At 35.7% G+C, this 26,646-nt stretch overlaps 1 protein-coding gene across 2 annotated transcripts in view; it reads left to right on the top strand.

Moving 5' to 3' along the window:
• The first annotated feature begins 11,550 nt into the window (after window positions 1-11,550).
• The window catches only part of LOC127862919 (meiotic recombination protein SPO11-like), a 75,948-nt gene continuing 60,852 nt past the window's right edge, over window positions 11,551-26,646 (top strand). Inside the window, exons 1-2 of one of the 2 annotated variants that reach the window (XM_052402194.1) lie at window positions 11,551-11,736; window positions 17,522-17,644. In XM_052402194.1, coding sequence (XP_052258154.1) covers window positions 11,672-11,736; window positions 17,522-17,644 — 188 coding nt within the window. In that variant the 5' untranslated portion in view covers window positions 11,551-11,671. The remainder of the gene's footprint in view (window positions 11,737-17,521; window positions 17,645-26,646) is intronic. The other variant, XM_052402195.1, reaches the window with a different exon arrangement.

Here is a 26,646-nt window from a genome sequence, read left to right on the forward strand (position 1 = left end):
AAACTTTATCGTCTCACTAACTGTCAAAGTAGTCATCTCGCTCACACTCAAACTAGATCGTCGCACTTATTGTCAAACTGGATCGTCCCAATCACTGTCAAATTAGATCGATCGCCTCACTCATTGTCAAACTAGATCGTCTTACTCATTGTCATAACTAAATCGTATCACTCACCATCAAACTACATCGACTCAATCGCTGACAATCTAGATCTTCTCACTCACTGTCTAACTAAATCGTCACACTCACTGTCAAAATAGATCGTCTCACTCACTGTCAAACTAGATATTCTCACTCACTGTCTAACTAAATCGGCTCCCTCATTGTCAAACTAGATCGTCCCCGTCATTGTCAAACTAGATCGTCTCTCTCATTGTAAAACAAGATCGTCTCTCTCATTGTCAAACTAGATCGTCTCAATCACTGACAAACTGGGTCGTCTGATTCACTGTCAAAATAGATCGTCTCACTCACTGTCAAACTAAATAGTCTCACTAACTGTCAAAGTAGATCGTCTCGCTCAGTCTCAAACTCGATCGTCTCACTTATTGTCAAACTGGTTCGCCCCAATCACTGTCAAATTAGATCGATCGCCTCACTCATTGTCAAACTAGATCGTCTTACTCATTGTCATAACTAAATCGTATCACTCACCGTCAAACTACATCGACTCAATCGTTGTCAATCTAGATCTTCTCACTCACTGTCTAACTAAATCGTCACACTCACTGTCAAAATAGATCGTCTCACTCACTGTCAAACTAGATATTCTCACTCACTGTCTAACTAAATCGGCTCCCTCATTGTCAAACTAGATCGTCCCCGTCATTGTCAAACTAGATCGCCTCTCTGATTGTAAAACAAGATCGCCTCTCTCATTGTCAAACTAGATCGTCTCAATCACTGACAAACTGGGTCGTCTGATTCACTGTCAAAATAGATGGTCTCTCTCACTGTCAAACTAAATCGTCTCACTAACTGTCAAAGTAGATCATCTCGCTCACTCTCAAACTAGATCGTCTCACTTATTGTCAAACTGGATCGTCCCAATCACTGTCAAATTAGATCAATCGCCTCACTCATTGTCAAACTAGATCGTCTTACTCATAGTCATAACTAGGTCGTCTCACTCACTGTCAAACAACATCGACTCGCTGTCAATCTAGATCTTCTCACTCACTGTCTAACTAAATCGTCACACTCACTGTCAAAATAGATCGTCTCACTCACTGTCAAACTAGATCTTCTCACTCACTGTCTAACTAATCGGCTCCCTCATTGTCAAACTAGATCGTCTTACTCATAGTCATAACTAGGTCGTATCACTCACTGTCAAACTACATTGTACATCGACTCAATCGCTGTCAATCTAGATCTCTCACTCACTGTCTAACTAAATCGTCACACTCACTGTCAAAATAGATCGTCTCACTCACTGTCAAACTAGATCTTCTCACTCACTGTCTAACTAAATCGGCTCCCTCATTGTCAAACTAGATCGTCCCCGTCATTGTCAAACTAGATTGTCTCCCTCATTGTAAAACAAGATCGTCTCTCTCATTGTCAAACTAGATCGCTCAATCACTGAAAAACTGGGTCGTCTGATTCACTGTCAAAATAGATTGTCTCACTCACTGTCAAACTAAATCCTCTCACTCACTTGCAAACTAAATCCTCTCACTCACTGTCAAACTTAATCGTTTCACTCACTGTCAAACTAGATCGTCTCCCTCATTGCCAAACTAGATCGTCTCCCTCATTGTCAAACTAGATCGTCCCAGTCACTGACAAACTGGGGCGTCTCATTCACTGTCAAAATAGATCGTCTCCCTCACTGTCAAACTAGATCGTCTTATTCACTGTCAAACTAAATAGTCGCACTCAATTTCAAAATAGATCGTCTCACTCACTGTCAAACTAGATCGTCTCAATCACTGTCAAACTAAATCGCCACACTGACGTTCAAACTCTCACGCACTGTCAAATTTGATCGTCTCACTCACTGTCAAACTGGATCGTTCCATTCGCTGTCAATTAGATCGTCTCACTCCCTGTCTTACTAGATCGTGACACTCACTGTTAAAACTTGATTGTCTCACTCACTGTCAAACTTGATCGTCTCACTCTTAGTCTAACTAAACCATCTCACTCATTATCAAAATAGATCGTCTCACTCACTTTCAAACTAGATCGTCTAACTCACTTTCAAACTGGATCGTATCATTCACTGTCAAAGTAGATCAATCATTTCAATCAATAGTCTCAATCATTGTCATACAAGATCGTGTCACTCACTGTCCAACTTGATCGTCTCACTCACTGTCTCAGTGGATCGTGTCACTCACTGTCCAACTAGTTCGTCTCACTTAAAGTAAAACTAAGACGTCTCACTCTTTGTCACAATAGGTCTTCGCACACTCAACTTGACTCCTCAACCCCCGTCAGATTAGGACCCCTTACTTACTGTCACTTTGACTCAAATTCTGCAGCACGTCAATTACTATTATACTTTCACACTTAAATGACCCACACTCTGTCACACAAGAATAGCTCACACTATGTAACACAAGAATAGCTCACACGATATTACACAAGAATGGCTACCACTCTTTCACACTAGAAGGTCTCCAACTCTGTCACATTAAATGGCTTACACTTTGAACGCCTCATAATTTGGCAGAGAAGATTTTCTCACACCCTGTCAGAATTAGCTAGTTTTTGAATATGAAATGTTAAAGGACGCCAAATTTTAACTGAATTTTACCAATGGGGCACCTCCGGAAAATGTTAAAAATGAGGAAACAAAATCCCTCATTCTGATGATTTTCCAGGCTACGTTAGTCATTCTAATCAGTATTTTTTCGGCGTAAGCTGCATAAGCCAGCTTTTCACCTTAGCCTGACCTTTGTAAGTGTCCAATAAAATTCCAATAAAATTTCCCGCGGCTAGGTACGAATGAATACACTTCATTTATTCCATTGGCTGATTTGAGTATACCACCAGAACATTGGAAACATATCCGCGTCTTTGTAACACTGTTTTACTGTATGAAACAATTTATCTCGAATGAAAAGGCTTAATAGATAGAACAGTTTTACACTCAATTCTCGACATCAATACAGTTTGTGCGTACACCTTTTATTTTCAGAGTATTACCAGCGCAAGAGCGTTTATACTTAAAAGGCTATGTTCTCATATTTAGTACTTACTTCCTTATTCCTGTCAACATGTAAAAGTATAAAGAGCAATGGAAGCGAGGCCTCACTTTAAAGCATTGCATTTCAACCCGCGAGGTATATCGGGTCAATTCGCGGACATTCAGAGTTTATATTCAGGTCATCACCGGAGTTGGCGGCCAGTAAAATAATTGTTATATAATAAAGACGCTATCCGTGAACTAGGTGACCTGGAATTTTCTTTAGACCAGAAATATGTTAAATGAAGATATTCAGCAATATAATTATGGTATGTAAATAATAGATTCTTAATGTGTTTTCAACAATACAATGATAAATATTATTGTTGATAAATTTAACAATAATTATTCGTCCATATTGCCTAATGTACTAAAGTGATATTATGAGCATGTAACAGTTTATAGGTGTCTATCGCAACCGTTGATTATTTTTGATGTTTCTACTTCATATACACTTATATTAATTAATGCAGCATCATCATACTAAAACAATATACCAGAAAGAGAAAAATAATGCATTTGAATATCAACCGTACTTTCGTTTGACAACTGATCATGCGTTTACGAGTTGAACCTAAATTTAGTTTTAGTGCAGATTTGTTCATACGACACAAAGACACGAAATTGTTTTACGGATCATTTCAGCTTACAGGACTGGGTGGGTCACGTAAGAATATCGAATATAAAATATATTTTTATAAACAACTGGTAGCAAGGTGAGTTGCAGATAATTAATCAGTAACCACATTTTAACTAACTATTTTGACCTGTTAATTCTTTTCAGCTCAATTCAACAGTGCAAAATGCCCATAATATCACTTTAAGCATTAGCACGATGATAATTTATACTGTTAATAATCGAATCAAATAGCAATGCCCGACAAACCACTAAAACAGGTTTGTTCGAAGAACGCGCCTATAAATACGGATACTTCTCGTGTGGCCGGTTGACTCATATGTTTAAATTTCACTTCCATTCTTCTTTTGGTTTTCTGTTTTGTATCTATAGGTTTATGACCAGCAATATGTTATAATGTAAAATAAGCCGCGAAAACTCCCCGTAACATCCCGTACTGCGTGTGATGCAGCTAAGAACTGCACAGAATAAGACATTCGCTATACTTGATCTCATTCATTAAACTATTTACGCCGTATATCTTTTTTAAAGATATTTCTTGTTAAATATAAAATCCAATTGAAAATATTAAAAATACAAATAACAAGATAGTAGTAAACATCATGGTAAATGAAACTAATTTCACATGTGTTGACTAATATTTGACTGTGTACACATTGTTACCTCTTCGTTTCAAGTTGTATACCTTTCCCACACAAGTAGAAGCATATTTCTTTGCAACACGGAAGGTAAAACATATGAAGATTTGGCCATTTAAGCATTACCAATCATATTGTACGGTTAAGAAATTATTTTCATGAAAATGGTACGGTTTGTAATGTGTGTATTTAATAATTTAATTTTCTTTAATTAAGCAAAGCGCTGAAGGCACGGAAGTTGTTCGCCATAGCATAATCTTAGACACAACTCATCTTCCAAAATTAATCGCAAGTTTTAACGAACACAAGCCATTTAAATTTATAAAGAGTGCACTGTTTATTACCCTAGTCGTATTATAGCGATAACTTAGACAAAATAACAACAATATTTCCGCAACAGTTCAAGTCCAGCATCAACAAGGCGAAAATAAGAACGTTTAATGACGTAAACAGTTACCATGATTTAGTTATCAACACCATCAAATTATAGATAAAAACAATCGCATCGCCAAAACCATCGCATTTGATAAGAGAAAGTGAAAAATCCAGAGCAAGAAGATGCATTTCAAGCACGTTTAGGTGGCAAGTTTGCAGCCTTGAACATCCTAGACAATTATATTAACCAACAACATCAATCAAAGTCCTGCTGTCATCTGCCGGAGAATTTTGAGTAAAGAGAAAATTAAGGACGGCCATGGGTCACGACCGAGATGATGGTCCTCTGAGAAAACAGAAGAGAGCTGATGCATGAGTAGTTCAACATCCAGGAGTTTAGGACAGAATTCCAAAAAGCCAACAAGGAGGTGAGGAAGAAGACAAAAAAGGCCAATGAGGAGCAATATATCAAAGTTGACAAAGAGATGATCAAAATAAACAATAAGAGGGCTTCTGGCACTCTCAAGACCCTAACGAAGACCAGTCACAACAAGGCCAGTGTTGTAGCAGTCGCTTAAGGGAACCTCCTGAATGAGAGTACCGCAGTCCTGAACAGATGGACCGAATACTTCATTGACCTTCATAACAATCCCCTTCAACAGACCCCCAGTCTCCTTCAGATCGATATCGATCCAAATGCGAACAACAAAAGCTCGTCCATACTTAAGGCAGAGGTGGAGGAGGCAGTACGCAGTACACAGTTGACAGGCAGGAAAATCTTCAGAAATTGATAACGTCCCTTCCAAGCTGATTTAAAACGGACGAGAGACAATAAAAGCAGCAATGACGGCAATATGTCAAATCTGGGAGCAGAAAAGTGGCCGAAGAAGTGGACCCAGTCTCTGGTCTAACCCCTACCAAAAAGAGCAACTTCTGCTGTGCGAGAATTCCCGAATCATAAGCCTCATCAGCAATCAAAATGTCATGCTAAGCATCATCCTCAACCAACTAAAAAGTAAGGTCTAGTAACTACTGGCGGAAGAGCAGGCTGGATTTAGAACAGGATGTAGTTTTTTTTCGACTGAACAGTAATAATTGGGAAAAAACTGCAACACTATCGGATCTCTTCCACAAATTTATTGCCTTTAAGAAAGAGTTCAAGCGCGTTACATGATGGAATATGACAGGGTCTGAGAGGATTCAACATTTACGAAGGGCGTGTGCAGCTCATCCAAGAACTCTACGGAACCGCCAGCAGCGCAGTACTTTTAACTGGACAGAAATGTGACTTCACCAGGATATCAGTGGGAGTCCGTAAGGAATGTTTGCTTCCACCCGTTCTGTTTAACCTTTTCATTGAGAAGATAATGTTTGAGACCCCACACCTCAATCTCCAACTTGAGATTCGCTGATGACGTTGACCTCATGGGTGGCACCAGTAGTGAATTCCAAGAACTTACCAACGAACTCCTTGACAGAGCCGGAGCATACAGGGTGGGGGTCATGGTGTCGATGATCATGGTGAATAGCAGGAACAACACCAGTACAGTACCATGAACGAAAAGAAGAAGGGAGAAAATGCTTGCTTCAAGTACTTAAAGTATAAATGGAGGAGTAAATGTGAACATGTCTTTCTAGATCGCTTAAAAAATTTGCTTGATAAAAACGGCCAAGCATTAATGAACACCATAGATAAAAACATTAATGTAGCTCTTCATAAAATTACCTCATTCTATGATGAAGCTAGTGAAGTTATGTCACAGTCTCCGAGGATGAGAGACGAGGAACCAAAATGGTGGGACGAACAATGAAACTTTTTTAAAAATACAAAACTATTAGTATTTATGGAAATTTCGGCTTTCCAATTCATCATATGACATTAGGGAATATAAAAATCAAAGAAACACATTTAAAAATTACTGCAATAACAAATAACTGGAATATCAATCAGCAAACAGAATGGAACTTATAAATAATCGCAATTATCAAAATTGTATGATGACAAAAATTAAACAAGCTAAACAAAAAATATGCACTGACAAAAGTATTAGTCCAAATGATTGGCGAGATTATTTCTCTAATTTACTGTATGATAACGCACCACACATTTTATTGGACGATGAAGCTGCAGATCATGCTCCTTATACAATTTCTCATAATACACCAATTGTTTCATCAGAAGTCGAAGGTGCCACATTAGAAAATAAACGAATGGTAAAAATTGCGGTTTAAACGCCATTTCCTCAGAATATTATAAATACACTAGTGACATTTAGCACCAGATCTTGTTAAGATTTTTAACAACATTTTTGAAACCAAAGAATTCCTGAATTTATGCGGGAAAAGTATTTTCTGTCCTATTCATAAATCAGTACCAACATATATTCCAGAAAACTATCGTGGAATATCAGTTCCAAATACAATGTATAAACTTTTCACGGGTGTCATTAAACGATTGTACGAATGAGCAGAAACCAATAATAAAATTGATGAATCACAGTCAGGTTTTTGTACTGGTTAATCAGCAATCGATACTATATTCTGTCTAAAAGCTATATAGTTAAAATATATCTATAAAAAATGAGGTAAATTTTTGTAGTTTATACATTGACTGCCGTAAAGCCTTCGACAAAATCAATCACCATGTACTATTCCGATACCTAGCATATTATGTATATCCGTTGTATCTGCCCTTTTAATGAAAACATACGAATTTTGGACGTAATTTTAATTTTAAACAGTGTTCGACACTAACTAATCTGAGTAAGGAGCCCTTTGGACTCCCTACTTTAAAAATTAAGGAGTCCGAACAGACTTCAGGGAGTCCAACAATCAGATACTTTGTATATACATTATTGTTCGGGTTATCACACATGTTAATCCATGAAATGTTGAATTCTCTTTCATGTTTGGTTTCAGATCGAAGTTCAAAGCAACTGCTGTTCAATAATTGTTATCATATGTAATCTCTCATGGCAACATTATTTAACCCATTCCTATATAATTTAAGTTAATGACTGTAAAGTCTAAACAATATACATTTGTTAATTATGCATTTATTTGACTGTATGCTTGATTGTAAACATTGGGATTCGGGTTAAACATCATAATCGGAGAATTATGTTTTGTTAGTGTCATAGTTAATGATTCACATCTTACGGGTGTAACGGTCCTATATATTTTATTGCTTTATATATATATATTTTGCTCCATAATATTTCTAAGAAATTATTAATTTAAACAATAATGCGATTCAGAACAAAGTATTACCGGTCATTACTGACCACATCAACAAAGAGTTGCATTCCCACATTTTAATCACTTTTGTCAAAACATCAAGGTCTACAGGCAGTCTAAGCGTGTTTTCAAAACGCCTTACACTAATTCCAGTTTTGTCCGGATTGTCTGTTTAATATGTATAAAGTACAATAACTGTTTCAATAACTACTTATCTTAAAGAACGTTATGATAAAGATACAGCGTGTTTGATTTGAAATTAATTTAGATGAAATGTCAATTAAAAAATATTCGCCATATAATTTTATTAAAATTAACTACGAAACTGTCAATCAAAATTGAAAGATCGTAATGTTCTCTGCGCTTCAAGGTGTGTATACAAAAATCAATACACCCTCGCTTTCCATGCGGCTGACGTGACGTTGTACATGCAGCATAATTTTCGCGCGCTTTTTATCGGAACAAAGGATTACATACATGAGCACTGTTGATTTGTTCAAAGATAGTATTTGTTAACGTCGCGTTAACATTAAAATTCGGAAGTGTGTTTCGGAATAAAGTTTGTATTATGCTCATTGAATAATTCAACAAAACATTCATAGTTGTGTAATGATTTCAATGATAATTTGTTAAAACGCTTTATCAAGGTCAACGAACTGCAATAAACCTCTGAAATAATCGATTGATAGCGACACGTGGTTATTCACGCATTTTCTATCTCCAGTCGCTTGGATCCATGGAACGTGCATAATTTCGGGTATCATGATGATTTTTTATAGTGATATAGAGAGACTGTTTGGCGAAAGATAGTTTAATTTAGCAAAATTGGCAGAGGAAAAAACGGCCACGATCGATTAGATTCGGAGTTCTAGAGTTCCCTTTTTACTACACGCAAGGACTGCGACAGGGGAAAAAATTAAATAATTCGGAATGTTTTTTTTTGTCGATGTGTTCAAGCAAAATGATGAGTGACATTTGTTTTCGGATGTGCAAAAGTTCGGACATTCCGATCTTGAGAAACGAAAAAGTAAATCAATGGATATTTTTATAACTGAAAGATGATTTTCAAGAAGTCCGACGGACTGCCTTTACACAAAAACAAGGAGTCCGAGTCTTATTTCCAGGAGTCTCGGACTCCCGGACTCCCGTTAGTGTCGAACACAAACCGGGACACAAACACGTATCATGAACAATCGTTCTCATAATATCTGCCCTTCTGATTGGCTGCTCAGGTTTATTACTTTTCGCATATGCTTATTCTAAAAACAGTATATAAGTGGAAAAACGAAACTCTTGCTGATGTTGTTCCTAAAATATGTTTACATTTTTTTTAAATAAGCGACATATAAAACATTTGATAGAGCTACCATACTTGGAGAATTTTCAAACGCAACACGCACTTGGGGATTTTTCTTACGAAACCCTTTTCAATCTGGAAGATCTCAATTATGAGATAAGTTTCAAATTTAGCATTGTACACGTGGTCATTATTTCGATATGTGCAAGCTCACGACAAAATCATTCATCAATGTGGGGTAGTCCAAATTTTTGACGCTCTTAAATATTAAGCTACTTTTTATATGGGTAATATTTGGAGCGTACAAAGGGTGAAAGACCAATTATGTGGTGGGAATTTTTTGTTCTTTGTCTATATTGTTGCGCAAGGATTTTGTGCGCAACATTCAAGCCCCGATATAAGACACTTAATAACAACGGATTGCAATAATATTTACATACCTGTGTAGATAATTCATTTCTCGATAATGTTCCGTAAAAATTATGTAATGACACTTTGAATTTTGCACGCCTGAGCAATTTAAATCCAACCACTATTCAATTTTTCAATATCTCTCGATTCGCTCGCTGTGTAGATATAAATCGATAACACGACCTCGATGTAAAGCATCTGGTTTAAAGTGGAAGAATAAACAGCGTAAAATACAGTTTGCGTTCGTCTGTTGTGGTGCAGCGCGTTACATAGTAAACCGATGTTATACTTTTCTGGATTAATTTAGCATTGTTTTTTTTTCTAAATTGACAATTAAAAAGTTCTGAAATAAAGTACATCTTTAATTTTTATACTGTACATAAATAATATTGATACAGATCGTACAGTATACCGTCCTTTGTAACGTAGAATGTAAGTACATAAAACAACACAGACAGAGGTGCGAAAAAGACATGCATAAACACTTCCTGAAACTTAGAACAGTGAATAGAAACTGCACCATATCTGTTTTGAACATATGCTTATTAAATCGACAAAGATTAGCATACAAGATCTAGTTAGGTAAAAGTCGGTGTTAAAAGCGCATGGTAAATAAAATTACGCGTACACGTTACACCGTAATGCCTTCTTCTGATTGGTTCATATTTAAATCAGTTTCATGACATGGCTACAGGTCAGTGATTGTTTTGCGATTTAAGCAGAAGTTTAACTGAAGAATTTATGCCTTTCTAACTTCGAATCGACGATATTTGATGTAAAAATGAACTTCTGAATTAAAACTGAATGAGTTGGTAATGTTATTTTGCAATTTTACGCAAATTGATGAAAATTTAAACTTTCTGGTTTCCACCACAAAAAGGTCCTTCAACGGTGAGACGTTCCAAAGAATTTAGCCCATATAAAAAGTATCTCTAAATTCTTTGCGCGTCTTATAAATGAGACTACAATGTGGGGTAGGTAGCTTGCAACATGCCGATTGCGCGTTTGCGCTCCATAATATTCATACGATCCATATTGTTTTTAAATATGTTGTAAATGTTTTCTTGGTTTATGAACCTACATAGAATAATGCAATTTATATAAAATTATAATTGTATCGCGTTTCAACATTTCCACGTGCACAAATATGAAACCATACCTACCCTCCGTGCTAAAGCAGGGTCAAGCATCCGATCATCAAGAATAGATGATTTTATCGTGCTCTTGCACAGCAAGTACTCAAATCATCACATGTACAGTTTTAAATCAAAATCTTTAGTCGTAACAGAGATATTCAAGCTTGAAAAGTGTTGCGTTAGAAAAGTCTCGAAGTGAATTAATTCATAAACAAACTAACATAATTGTGTGTTACGTAATTAAAAAAGCATAGCATCACCCTGGAATAAACATAACCTACTTTCCAATGAACACAGAAAAGTGTGAGAATAATCATCAAATGAAGTCATAGATAACCATCAAATAAATTAAAACTTTCAAAAATTGAATTTTTTTTTTTAACATTCCAGCACTTTTTGAGGTGTTTTCCTTAAAGTCAAAATAAGTACTATGAGGAGGGCCGATATTATGAGAATAATGGATACTGGTTAAAACATCATTAACTCGCAACATAATACAATAACTCGCTGTTTGCAAATCGCATTTTATATATTACTCGCCTTTATCACAGCAGGTCCACTATTTAATTATTTTGTTTCAGATCTATTCAACATCAGGATCTTTACTGTATCATGAATATATTTAACACGTAGCCGGTTGAACATCAACGAACCACTAAAAAGGGAGACAACTAACAAATAGCAGCCGACTTTTTTCTTTACAAAGGTTTGCATGCTTGGAACACAAATTAAATACAGATTTGATGCATAAATGTGATGGAATGCTTATGGAAACGCCCGATGAAAGAAGCAAACCCAAACGAATGAGGTAATTAATAGTTTATAATATTTCCGATTAAAAAACTTTACAAACTTGCTGTTAAAATTCAAAGGGGTATACATATTTCTGATTATTCTTCAGACTGTGTAAAAACCGGATCCACTTATATTTTCACAATAAACGGACCCATTCCCTGAACAAAATGCTAAAAAATCCCATTTAGTCCCTGCACAAAATGCTAAAAAATCCCATTTAGAACCCCCCCCCCCCCCCACACACACACACATATTAAAAAAAATAAATAAAAACAAGCAGAAAGAAGATTCCTATTATTATTATTTATTATCTCAATTTTTAGCTTGGCTGTTTTCAGAGAAAACCCAAGGTATTGAAATAGCAAGCTCGTCGTCCAGCGTCTGCCGTCCGCTATGTCGTGCTAAAACATTAAATTGGCTCTAAAATCAAAGTGCTTCCACCTACAACTTTGAAACTTCATATGTAGATGCACCTTGATGAGTTCTACACGTCACACCCATTTTTGGGTCTCTAGGTCAAGGCCACTGGGACCTCTAATATAAAATTATAACATAGGCTCTACATTAAAGTGCTTCCACCTTCAACTTTGAAACTTCATATGTAGATGCACCTTGATGAGTTCTACACGCCACACCTATTTTTGGGTCACTAGGTCAAAGGTCAAGGTCACTGTGACCTCTAATATAAAACTTAAACATTTTCTTCTAACAAGCTTTAATTTATAAAAAAAGTGCACCCACTGCCAAGCGATGGCAACCCCTATGCGGTTATCTTGTTATTTAATTACATCTTATACAATATAATATGATTGTAGGTGCTACCTCATTTACCGGCAAACGCTTATAAGATGTCTTTTTAGATTACTTTTTGTCTTGAATGTCTGCACATTTAAATGCTTGGCAAACACATTATATAAATTTAATTATTTAAATTAATTATATATATAAATATGTACAGTGAGTGAACAAACCAATACAATGTAAATTGTTTAAAGACAAAATAACCCAAAAGAATTTTAAAGAGTTAGGTTTTAGATCGAGCAATCACTTGTTTAAATGACTGCGTTAACATCATACTAGAATATTTTATTTATCTTTTAACGTTTTGGTTATTTTCTGAGGTGAGATATCAATTCCATGCTTTCATCTAGCCCTGGGAGAATCCACTAACTGATATTTATGCCCCCCTTCGAAGAAGAGGGGGTATATTGCTTTGCTCATGTCGGTCGGTCGGTCTGTCGGTCCGTCCACCAGGTGGTTTCCGGATGATAACTCAAGAACGCTTGGGCCTAGGATCATGAAACTTCATAGGTACATTGATCATGACTCGCAGAGGACCCCTATTGATTTTGAGGTCACTAGGTCCAAGGTCAAGGTCACGTTGACCCGAAAAATTAAAATGGTTTCCGGATGATAACTCGAGAAAGCTTAGGCCTAGGATCATGAAACTTGATAGGTAGACTGATCATGACTCGCAGATGACCCATATTGATTTTCAGGTCACTAGGTCAAAGGTCAAGGTCACAGTGACCCAAAATAGTAAAATGGTTTCCGGATGATAACTCAAGAACGCTTATGCCTAGGATCATGAAACTTCGTAGGTAGATTGATAATGGCTGGCAGATGACCCCTATTGATTTTCAGGTCACTAGGTCAAAGGTCAAGGTCACGGTGACCCGAAATAGTAAAATGGTTTCCGGATGATAACTCAAGAACGCTTAGGCCTAGGATCATGAAACTTCATAGGTACATTGATCATGACTCGCAGATGACCCCTATAGATTTTCAGGTCACAAGGTCAAAGGTCAAGGCCACGGTGACCCAAAATAGTAAAATGGTTTCTGGATGATAACTCAAGAACGCTTATGCCTAACTTCATGAAACTTGATAGGTAGATTGATCATGACTCGCAGTTGACCCCTATTGATTTTCAGGTCACTATATCAAAGGTCAAGGTTACGGTGACCTGAAATAGTAAAATGGTTTCCGGATGATAACTCAAGAACGCTAATGGCTACAATCATAAAACTTCATAGGTACATTGATCATGACTCACAGATGACCCCTATTGATTTTGAGGTCACTAGATCAAAGGTCAAGGTCATGGTGACCCGAAATAGTAAAATGTTTTCCAGATGATAACTCAAGAACGCTTATGCCTAGGATCATGAAACTTCATAGATACATTGAACATGACTCGCAGATGACCCCTATCCATTTTGAGGTCACTAGGTCAAAGGTCAAGTTCACTGTGACCCGAAATAGTAAAATGGTTTCCGGATGATAACTGAAGAACGCTTATTCCTAGGATCATGAAACTTGATAGGTAGATTGATCATGACTCGCAGATGACCCCTATTGATTTTCAGGTCACTAGGTCAAAGGTCAAGGTCACGGTGACCCAAAATAGTAAAATGGTTTCTGGATGATAACTCAAGAACGCTTATGGCTAGGATCATGAAACTTCATAGGTACATTGATAATGACTGGCAGATGACCCCTATAGATTTTCAGGTCACTAGGTCAAAGGTCAAGGTCACAGTGACAAAAACATATTCACACAATGGCTGTCACTACAACGGACAGCCCATATGGGGGGCATGCATGTTTTACAAACAGCCCTTGTTTTGACAAACATGCTCATGCTAATTTGCGGTCCACATAAAAGGAATAATTTCCAAAATAGCCATAATAAAAAAATGTATTTTAATATTACAAATATGTTTTACTCTTTTCAAACATATGCAGGGATGTCAGTAAGTTTATAAGATGAAAGATTGAAAAGAAGGGAGACATACAGGTTTTATTTTTACTTAAAGCAAGTTTATACAATTTCAATGTCAACATTGTATTCATTCATTCTTTACCCAACACATGAATATGACCATGGCCTGTTAAACAAAATTTATTAACAATTTTAATGTGGTACCATAAATTAAATATTGTTTACTTCAGTGAAATTTATAACGAACAGGATAATCCCCTAACGACAACTGAACTAAGTATTGGTTCGCGAATTCAGCAGATAATTTACGTTCTACACATCCCTATATTGCTAATATAGTCGAAGTATCACAATAGAGCATGCCTGTTTTTATGTCATCCTCCATGATGGCGGCAAGCAGAAGAGAAATTACGATAAACGTCAAAATTTTTCCCAATCCAAATGACAAAAGGCAGTAACAAAAAAAAGCAAAAATAATCACTTGCACAGTGTCTAATGGCAATGTGCATTTTCCTTTGAATTAATGTATACATGTGTTATAATTCTATTGCAAATTGGTTTATTGCATAACGGGTTGTAAGAAAAATGTCAAATTGCAATAATATACACAAACCTGTTTTGCAATAAAATGATTGCATTTCTAGGTTTTCTACACTTCAGTATGAACTTGGTTGAAATCACTTTCCTGAGTTTCCAATCACATTTTGTAATGGTTTATTATGTTTTATCATGAAATCGATCACGGTTGATGTTTTTTTTTGTCTACTCTTATATCTTATTTTGAAAAAGAAAAGCCTTTAATATTTCATTTAAAAAAAAATTCACAGTTATCAATCAATGTGATTCAATTATTTCATGTGTGGTTCGTTTATTCAAAGCGGGTTTATTCCATAATGCTTGGTTATAAAAATTACAAATTTCAATAAGACATGCAAACAAGTTTTGTTGTAAAATTATTGACGTTATCTTTTTACATAAGGATATAGTTTATGCCCTGTCATCATCATGTTTTTCATATTTGTTTTTAGTAAACTGGGTACACTTTCCTGTTAATTTGATCCCTCTTATTTTCTCTACATTCTAATTCTTTGGGAAAGTCAAGTCGGAAATTATTACAAATATTTCACCTTTAGGGGCCTTAAGTACTCTCTTTTTATCCCCCGCCACAGGCAGAGGGATATTGTTTTGGCGTTGTCAGTCCTTCCGTCTTTCCGTCTGTCCGTCCGGCACTTTTGTGTCCGGAGCCATATCTTGGAAGTGCTTTCGTGGATTTCATTGAAACTTGGTGTGAGTATATATATGGATAAGAGGATGGTGTATGGCAAGCGGTTCGACGCATTATCCCAAGAAACTAGGTTTCTCATGAGAACCTAGGTTCTCAGAATGAGAACCTAGGTTTTCAAATGAGAACCTAGGTTCTCATGAAAACCTAGGTTTTCAAATGAGAACCTAGGTTCTTGTGAAAACCTAGGATACCAAACGAGAACTTAAGTTCTCTGAATGAGAACCTAAGTTCTATGTGTCTATGAGAACCTAGGTTCTCATGAAAAACCTAGTTTCTCATGAGAACCTAGGTTCTCAAGCGTAAACTAAGGTTTTCAAATGAGAACCTAGGTTCTCATGAGAAACCTGGTTTCTTGGGATTTCATAAACCTAGTTTCTCATGAGAACCTAGGTTCTCATGAAACCTAGGTTCTTGGGATTATGCGTCGAATCGCTTGCCATAATTAACCTCCAGTTGTCTCCCATTGCTTTGTACACGCTGGCAGCATATGTGTAAAATGATAAGAAATAGGCGTGAAACCGTGCATGATACATCCCAAGAACATTTTTTAACAATGTTCAGACAATGCTCAGTAATATTCTACGAATCTTGTAGGAAACTTCTTGAGGAATGAAATAAGAAATCGGTCGACATTGGTCCGAACACGTTAATAAAAAATTAAACTGTTTATAAAATACATCTTTAATTGTAAATATTATTTTGACACTAAAATTTGAAACAAATTAAGATCAATTGTTACATAATACATTGTTACAGCATTAAATGAGTTTCAGATATTCACTTCCCTTGTTCGGGCCTCAAACGACTGTATGGTACAGTTTTCTATTTTAAGTATGTCTGTGATATTGTAAGCAATCATTATGGTATAAATAAAAGTTTTATCTCTATTGATAATGTGTAATAATATATTATTCAATCGTAAGATATCAGCAACACTGCAAGAAAAACTTATGCAATAAAGACTTTGCAAACATATTTCAATAACTTCAGATATCTGCAAAAATAAAGTTCTTAACGGCGTGTTTTCATTCTGTCCAGCCCGTGTGTAATCATATGTGAACCCCATTGATCCTGCGCCCTGAATAATATATGTCCTGTATTCCAAACGAGCAAGTTTACCCGTAATTCTGAACCTAGGTTCTCAGAAGAACCTAGGTTCTCAGAGAACCTAGGTTTTCAGAGAACCTAGGTTCTCATGAGAACCTTGGTTCTCTGAAAACCTAGGTTCTCAGAGAACCTATGGTTCCCAAATGAAAACCACGGATATGGCAAGCAGTTCGACGCATAATCCCAAGAAGCTAGGTTTTTCATGAGAACCTAGGTTCTCATTCTGAGAACCTAGGTTCTCATTCTGAGAACCTAGGTTCTCATTCTGAGAACCTAAGTTTTCAAATGAGATCCTAGGTTCTCATGAAAAACCTAGGTTCTCATTTGAAAACTTGGGTTCTTGATGCCATGTGCAATCTTCAAGCGAGAACCTAGGTTCTCATTCTGAGAACCTAGGTTCTCATTTTGAGAACCTAGGTTCTCATGAGAAACCTAGTTTCTTGGGATTATGCGTCGAACCGCTTGCCATAGATGGTGCATGCCAAATGGCATTGTACACCATCTGTTAATAACAGAGTTATGGCCCTTTGTATCTTAAAAAAAAGATTTTTTAGCTGAGTGTCAAATATAACACTTTTGTGTCCAGAAGCATATTGGTGGGGGATATTAATTCAACGAATTTGCTTGTTATTCATACTTATCCAGTTGGCTACCATTTCCCTATGTTTTATTTGTTGCAAGGTTTGCCAGAGAGGATGTGCTAGTAAAGATAGAGGAAGCAATCAGCAACATAGTTCATCAGCTGTCCAAAGGCATACCCCCCACTCTCACTTACCCAAGCACAACAGCCTGGGGAGATGTGTGGTGAGATTTTCCATCAAGCTTTAAATATATTTTCTCATTTAGTTTGTTTTAAAAAAAAGTTCAATCACAACTCTTCATACGAATGTTACTTACAATATATGTTAATGTCAAACATGAGACCGGGATATACATCCTGGCTCTATAATGAAGTCAATTATCTACAATATTTAATCAAAGCGCTGAAGTTCTGAAGATGTTCGCTATTGCATAATTTAACACGCAATTCATTTTTGAAAATCAATCGCAAGTTTGAAATGAACACACGCCATTCAACTTTATATAGTGTGTGTCATAGCGCACGGGTCGAGTTTTGTGTGCACTTTTTATCATCCTTATTATTTCATAGAAATAACTAAGACAAAATAAAAACAACATGCTTTTTGGAAGTTCTGAAAGCATAGAAAGTATGATGAAAATGGTAATGATAACTTAATATAAAGAAAATTTGCAGTCACCATCATATTAAAGGAATATTTTTTTCTAATATCAAATGACTATCTCACCAAGAATATAAATTCATAATGAAAGTTCCGTGTACAAAACTTTTTATTTTTGACACCATATACAAATTCAAAATATACAATAATCTTCGTATCTTGTATATGGAGGAATAAAAGTATATAAACATTGCTGTTTATGCTTTACTTGTTACCCGAGCAGTTCACACGGTGTCAACAACGCTAACATAAACATAGGTATAGAGCACTAATGCGCTTTTAGGCGTAGCTGTTTCAGTTTTCATCTTAGTGACTTTTACATAACGCCAACAGACACGCATGAAAATTTTCGAATATTTAATAAGCTGATTCGAGATACAACCTCTGAATTTTTGCTACATCACTGCGTATGTGCTCAATTCAAAGGATGTAGCACTGTTCAGTGTAAGGAATTCCGGACTACTCTCTGTAATTCCGGACAACTCTCTGTATGCTCAAACGACACAAATTGTGGCCCTGTTACAATTACGCGTTACAATCCATCTCGCAGAATTTCACTTTCGCCTCCAAGATGAGAAAACAATCATTAGCGAAATAGTATAGTGTCACGATAAGAGAAAATCGTTTAATTATCATACCACAATGTTTGCCGTACTTGGTCAGCACGTCTGGAAATCATTCCTTAATGTGTGGATAGGCTGCCATTATTAACAAGTTTGCTATTTTCAATTCAATTTTGTATCAAAAAGCATTGTTCTTAAATGTGGCATTTTCAATTCGCAATGAGATTTGTTATGACCCTCGTCATGCGAAAATGGGTCTTATTCCATATGCGCCCATCATATAAATAGCCCACTCAGCTATCCCTCCTTCTGGTAAGGAGAAACATAACATATTGAGTGATTTTAAAGCGAACAGCATCGCCTATGGCCTGACTGCGCAAAAGCACATGTTGGGTTTAACAAACGCTTGCCGAAACGCATAAGACCCATTTTCGCATGACGGCGCTATTGACGTGTGATTTAAATGTGTCGAAAGAAAACTGCGTTTAAATCAAATATAAACATACGATATATTTCGATAGTGAAGAAAAAAAACTCATTACAAGGCATATGAGGGCACATATGAAGTGCTCTCCCGTAGTATATTTTTTATTTACTCCCACTAATGTGTGGTTTGACAATGCTAACACACAATTCATGCGGTGAATATGCAGCTCACAAGTGAAAAACACAACACAATAGTTTAACTTTTGTTTAATTGTATTTAATTATTTAGAAAAGTAAATTGCTAACTTTATTTCAAAGTCAGCGTATACGCCGACTAAATTTTTAAAAGACATTTATTGTTATAAATATATTTAATATAATATATTAAGTTGTTTTCGGTTTTAGCGATTAAAAAGCATTTTCGAGGTTGCCTATAGTATGCTTGTAGTAATTGATGAACTCATATCCAACTGGCTATGTATTGAGAACTGTGAATATAAACAAGCTTAACCTTCTACTAACCTTCTACTATTGCATTCGTATTATTATTATTATAAATTGTTTGTTATATTCGGGTTTAGCAATTATGAAACTTTTTTTTGTCTATCGTATCGCTGAAGTTATTGTTGAACTTATGTTCAACGTTTTATAAATTGAGAATATAAATAAGCGTCAACTTTTTCCCGAATCTCTCAATTTACAACCTGTACTACGTCATTGAGTTGTATGCGAGAGCGTAACCTATTGCGTTGTTATAACCCGTAAACTTTCCTTTGTTTATCGACAGGCGCATCTATTAATAGCCTCATATCATGAATGCCAAAACACCCGCGAAAAAGAACCACGTGACCAAATAGGACGCAAAACGCAAATACCATGCGACTACGACTTTTATTATGTAAGAACGCGCCGCAATTCCTTTGAAGCCGGAGCCTAGTGATTGCTATTACGTAAATAATTGACCTCTAACTGAAGTAAGCAAAGGAAACGCAGCACCTAATTGACCCATTCCTTCTATGTGCGAAGGCAGATTGAATTTCACTAATGTATGGTTTGCCTATTATAACACACATTATAATGCGGTAAATATGCGACTAACAAGTAAAAAACACTATAATTAAACTTTTGTTTTGAATTAAGTTATTTAGAAAACAAAATTCCAAACCTTATTTCAAAACAGCAAGACTACATTTTTTAGAGAATATTATTGTTATATTTAAATGTTTTTAACCAGTAGTGCGTTCAGTTACAGCGAACGTTCGCCAATGATGGTTCGTTTGCGATTCGGTCTTATTGAACGATAAGTTCGGCGCGAACGTTTCAAGATGGCGGCTCCCAGAAAATTGATTGCGATGTTGATGGCGGAAATCGCTAATAACACAGAAAGTACTTATCTAACAGATATTTCAAAAATAAAAAACCTATAATAATTTGATTATAATTATAAGTGGTGTGGATGCGATAGTGTTATTTTTCATTAGCGATCGAAATTTAGTGTAAGAGGTGCATTGAATCAGTTATAAAACAAAGCCCTAAAATAGCGCAATACATTACAATCTTCAAATGTAGTTGTAATTTTCTTTTACATTGAATGAATTTTCGTTTCGTTTACATTTAATGAAAATATTAATAAATTTTAGCATTCAAATGGAAAAAAACACCTTCATATTTTGCGAATTGAACTGTCTTTGAATGCACATCTATATTGAAAACTCTTTTGTAGTGATAATGAGGGATACAAATCTGGCATTTTATTATACCTTAATCTATACATTTATTTTACCCAAGTATTTTATATCCGTATTATGATCAAACGCGATTGCTTGTTTTCACGATGATGTTTCGAACACTGCAAAAACGCACGATCTTTACACGTTATTACATCGGAGTTTACATTTGCAGGTACCCGTTAAATACGATAATTGTGTAGCAGTAAATTTCTACAATATTTTAAATGTATTTCATTATAAAACACTTAAGTGTTATGTTTAAACTGGTTAATATACATACTTAATAGTTCCTGTTAATCCATTTCGGACAAATGTACGCCTATTTTTTAAATATGTTCAAATGTTTTATTAAAGCAACTGTTAAGTGTTTGGCTTAATATGCCAAGAGATGACACAGAGGTATCATCAATTGTGTTTAATGACCAGACACATGTGGTTAATGACCCCATACTGAGTCATACAAATATAGGTCCCTGGGTTTATGACACCCTGTTTTCTTAGTAATTGTCTGGACAGTATCCGATCATATCGAGATAATCGGTTTGTGATGAAGGGGCAATTAAACAATGGGTGGTTAAACATGCTGAAATAAGGAGTGTCAAAATTGGTGTGAACAATTAAATAAAAACATTTACATGTATCAAGAGGATTTAGTTAATCTGCAACAAGGTAAGTTTTTACGGACATATAGGTTCAAATAGTTTCTTTATGTTGATTACATAAAATCAATCAATTTGTTGTTTGTTTTCGTCCTTATTTGTGTTCATTCATTGGATTCTATTTAATCTGAAAGAATTTCAATTTCTGAGTGTTTTGTTGTTCTTAAAAAGGGTCGCGAATATGATTGAAATCTTATCACGATGCGGATCATCAAACGCAAACAAAAGCAGAATGGCCGCAGTGTTGACGGCCAAAATTTGAGGATGCGCAAACGTGGCGTCATTATCGGAATCCCCAAAACCTCATATACACTTTGTTTATTGTTCAATTCATTTTTGTACTACAAAAAAAAGGAAACAATATCGAAGTTACACTGAACAAATACAACATATTTATTTGTCCGCCATCTTGGTTTCGCTAGCGAACTATAGCGAACTACCTCCCAAGAGGGTTCGCTTCGGTTCGCGAACGTTCGCGGCGAACCGAGCGTTCAGTAGCGAACGTTCGCGACCGTTCGCGAACTATAGCGAACGTTCGCTGTAACTGAACGCACTACAGGTTTTCCGAAGGATATTGGGTATTGGGTTAATCATACCTAGGCCGTATCGACCTGAATTTCACATTAAGCACTTTAGACGGTCGCTAAAGCGACCATCTAAAAATTGCACATTTATAAAAATGTTTATCAATTAAAAATACAAAAAAAAAGTCTTATCAGTAAATAGACAATCTATAGACAACATTTTATATAAACATTAATAATAAATATTCACAAAATCAAATCAATATACTGACAAATAACCTTAATCCACCCATTTTTTTCCAATCTCTAAAAATAATTGCATCAAACAAAACACAAAATAAAAAATGTTACAAATACAATACTTAAGAAGTTGGGTTTATTTCAAAGTATTTGTAAAAATATTATTGAAAAATGATACCTATCTGAAACTTTTGATGGCCTTTACTGGTAACATGGCTTATTACAAGTTCTGTGTTACAACAATAGCGTACATAAATCCTGATACTTTATATAATATACATTATTACCCCCCCCCCCCCCCGCCCACCGAAACAATTTTATTTATTTTATAATAAATAAATAATACCAATAAACAGTAAATTACACATTGTTTGTAAAGTTATTAATAAAAATAAATACAATACACATAATTATTATTTATGTTTATACTGTATATCAAGGGATTTGCAACCATCCTTAAATAAATTTATTTTGCTGGTATAAAAATTAAAAGAAATAGCTTGTTGACATCAGAATAAGAATGATCAGGTGCAAAGCTGTTAAAAATACATTTGCAGACTAAATGATCGTCATTAAAGTTTGTTGATTGTTCGCTGTTTTGCTGTGAAACATTTAAGCTCACCTGAGTACATAGTGCTGATGGGGATCTATGTGGATACTTTGTTTTCAGTTGACTATCAGTGCATGCATGCGTCCCAATTTTAAAAAAATCTTTTCTCCTGAGCAAGGGTCATCTGCAGTCGCCATTGGCACAGCCCTGGGGTTACTTGTTTTCTTTATATGTATCAAGTAATTTAAAAAAAAACACACTCTGAAACCGTAGGGCCAAGAGCTTAAGGAGTGTCTGGTGTGCAGTGAGTTTCTTCAACTTTTGCACTCTTTAGAGTCCACATGCTTCATCTTATCTTGGTGAGACTTTGACAGAATGATTATCTGGACAGAAGCTGAGCCGAGTTCAAACATGGGTCACATGCGTATGATCAAAGCTTAGAAAAAAGTATTTAACCACTTTTAAGGCCACATTCAATCCCCACTCTTTAATCATGAAACTTGATCAAAATGTAAATTGTGACAATATCTAGGTAAATGTCCAAGCTGGCTTACAAGGGTCCTAAGCTAGGTCACCAAGTCAAATCTTAAAAACAATTTGTTGCCACTGTAGAAGCAACAGTTATGAACCAATCTTAATTAAACTTGGTTAGAGTAATTGTCTTAGGTAAATCTAGGCTGAGATTAAATCTGGGTCACCTGAGTCTGAAAATAAGGTTACCAGATTCAATATAGAAACAATGTTGTTTCCACTCTAGAGGCAACATTTATTACTCAATCCTGATGAAACTAATCGTTTTTCTTGACAATATCTCGTCTCGCTTCCGCATCACATGCGTCTATATATTAGGTAAAATAAAAAATAAAAAATTGTTATCATTCTAGAACCACATTTATTACTCAATCTATACAATAAATTAGCCAAGTTGGAATCTGGGTCAGATGCGTCTGAAAACTAGGTCAAGTCTTTGGCAAAAAACTTGTTACAAGTCTAGAGGCCATATTTATTATGCAATAGTGATGGTTGGAATGTTTATTTTGCCAATGCCTAAGCTGTTATTAAATGTGGGTCACCTGCAATAAAACCTAGCTCACCTAGTCAATAAAACATTACTATCACTTCAGAGGCCACATGTATGACTCAGTCTTTATTAAACTTGGTTAGAATTTTCATCTGGACAATACTTAGACGTTCAATCTGGGCCATTTGCCTCTTCTAACTAGGTCACCAGATAAAAGTATAAAAAAACCTTAACTTTCCAGGGGCAACATCTATGACTCAATCGTGATGAAACTTGATGAGAATGTTTATCTTGTCAATATCAAGAGCAAGTTAGAATCTGGGTGGGATGTGTGTAAACACTTGTCCTCTGCGTAGTTTTTTCAAATCATGTCAAAACTTTTCAAGCTTTGGTGATCAAATTATTTACAAATCACAAATCTTTGAAATTGCACAGGTCAGGAATTGTTTATTTGATATTTACATTTTGATGTTTTTCCTTTTCTTAGTTTATTCAGATCCTGTGCCTTGGGTCAAAAGTAACCATGCCCAGTTTTCAAATAGTTTGTATAGACTTGTATTATAAACAAAGTTTAAAATCTTATTCTTTGAAATAGGTCCAAGTGTTAAATATTTGGTGTGCTTTATCGTATGGTGGACCTGTAATAAGTTTATTTTAAAAGATTGCCCCCTCTTGTGGTTAATATAAGAAAAGTATGTTGGCCATAACTTTCAAACTGTTCCTGCTAACAGTGCCCATGCCTCTAAGGCGTATGTTCCTTTTCTTTGTAGCGCATTAGGGCTGCTGGTCAACTTGCTTGAATACCTCACTGCTGTGGTGTATTCCAAAGTTGGACTAATGTGGGATGTTGTATGTGTATTTATGTATTTCTTTTGACCTTGCAGTCAAGGATAACCCATGAAAGTGCAAGCACTTACAGGTTTTTTGGGGGGGTTGGTGGGGATGGGGCCTTTAGCCCTTACATGGGGGAAATTTCATGCGCGATTTTCCACTTTGGGGAAAAAATTGTGCGTGTTTTTTCCTTAATGGGTAAAATGTTAAGAGTCTTACTTTTACTGTTAAATGGGTTAAAAAAGACTGTTATTTTTTTGATAGATCAATGTTTCTGGTTAATTAACTTTTCATTAGACAATTTTACAGTGGCATTTCCCTGTTTTTCTTCCCCTTAACATTTCCACTAATGCTTCCATGTCCTCTTCTGTCAATAACTTGTCTGGCCCTGACAATTAAACATTAAATAAAGTGAACTTTGAATATTTAAAATGTTTACTTATCAATCACAGGATGTTAACAGCAATTGATGGGATGGGCTAAATAAAAGACCTGACGAGTATATAATATTGCAATCAAGCTGTATCTCAATCAGTGATATTTTTTCATTTTTTACCAATGAGTTTTTAAAGTGCACATGTGCTGAAACAATGATTTTTTTCCAAAAACAATGAGATTTTGGTTTTTAAATTAGTAATAAAAAACTTTGAAACATCAACAAATTTTTAATGATTTATAAACATTTTGAAAGAAACTGTTATAACTAAAAACTAGGATGATGCTACATGTTTATGACTTTCGGCAATTCCAAATGCAGCTTTCAAAGTTAATTAATCTTGACAGGGTTTTATTTTTTTTTGGGGTGACATTTTGACAGTTCAGAAAGCGAAAGCGGATGCGAACGTTTGGATGGTTCTACGTCGTCTTATTCAACCTTATATTCACGCACAAAGCAGAGAACCAGTATGAAACGCAGATACGAATGACGTAGTATGACGTAGTACACATATAGCCGGTGTTACAGTAAAAATTATTTTTTGCGTTCTGATAATGCGGAAAAATTTGGGCCGTGTTAAGAATTGACAAGTATCTTCTTACGGCATGTACGGGATGGAAACCATAATTGGATTGGTACCAAACAGTGTTTTGTACGATTTCGAGCGAATCTGTTGTTAAATTCAATTGTTTGCAACTGTTTTATGGAGGGGAAAAAGCTTCTGCTAGGGGAATTTTTTGGTCCGGAAAGGGAAAAAACACAGCCTAGATTGCTATGGGAAAACGCCGATATTCGGGGTCTGTTATATAAGGTAAAAAAACTGACATTTCTAATGGGGTCCTTTGGTTTAGCTGAAGAGACAGCAAGCAGAAGAGACAGTATTGGGATACAAGGAATCCAGGTGCGATACCCTAACTCTTTGCGAATAGATCCATTGGTTCTTTTACGTGCTCAGTGTATAGCACTGATAGCACTGATACACGCGATAATTACCTGGGTTTCATATCAGTATTTCTCTAGTTGGGTGGGAAACACTTGAAGCATTTCTGAAATTTCCAGTGCCCCGGCCATTGAACCGGGGACCTCTGGAATGGTATACCAGAGTGTTACCACTCGACCACCGCACCACCCTGTGTACTAACAAAAGACTATAACTTTTTACTTTTAGTACTTCCTGTTATGGAATAATACGCATTTCATGACATTAACAAGATAAGTATTGATGCAAAGCATCAAAGGGCTTCGGAAATTTCAGTGTAAAAGGCACTCAATGAAGTTACATGGAACGATTTTTTTCTACTGTAAATATTAATATATTGGCCGATTATTTTAAACAAAATAGAAAAAGATACTGGTATAACCATTATATATGATTTTGTGTTATAACCCCCAAATAACCATTATTTATGATGTTGTGTTATAACCCCCAAATAACCATTATCTATGATTTTGTGTTGTAACACCCAAATATTTCATAGTTCATTTTATTTACATTGGTTTCCTTTTTTACCGGTATCCGTGTGCAGTTTTCATAAATGGAACAGAACTGTGTAGGTTTTTAAAAATCTGCTTCATCTTGTAAGCG

Source organism: Dreissena polymorpha, chromosome 16 (assembly GCF_020536995.1).
Source record: "Dreissena polymorpha isolate Duluth1 chromosome 16, UMN_Dpol_1.0, whole genome shotgun sequence".
Classification (NCBI taxonomy): Eukaryota; Metazoa; Mollusca; class Bivalvia; order Myida; family Dreissenidae; genus Dreissena; species Dreissena polymorpha.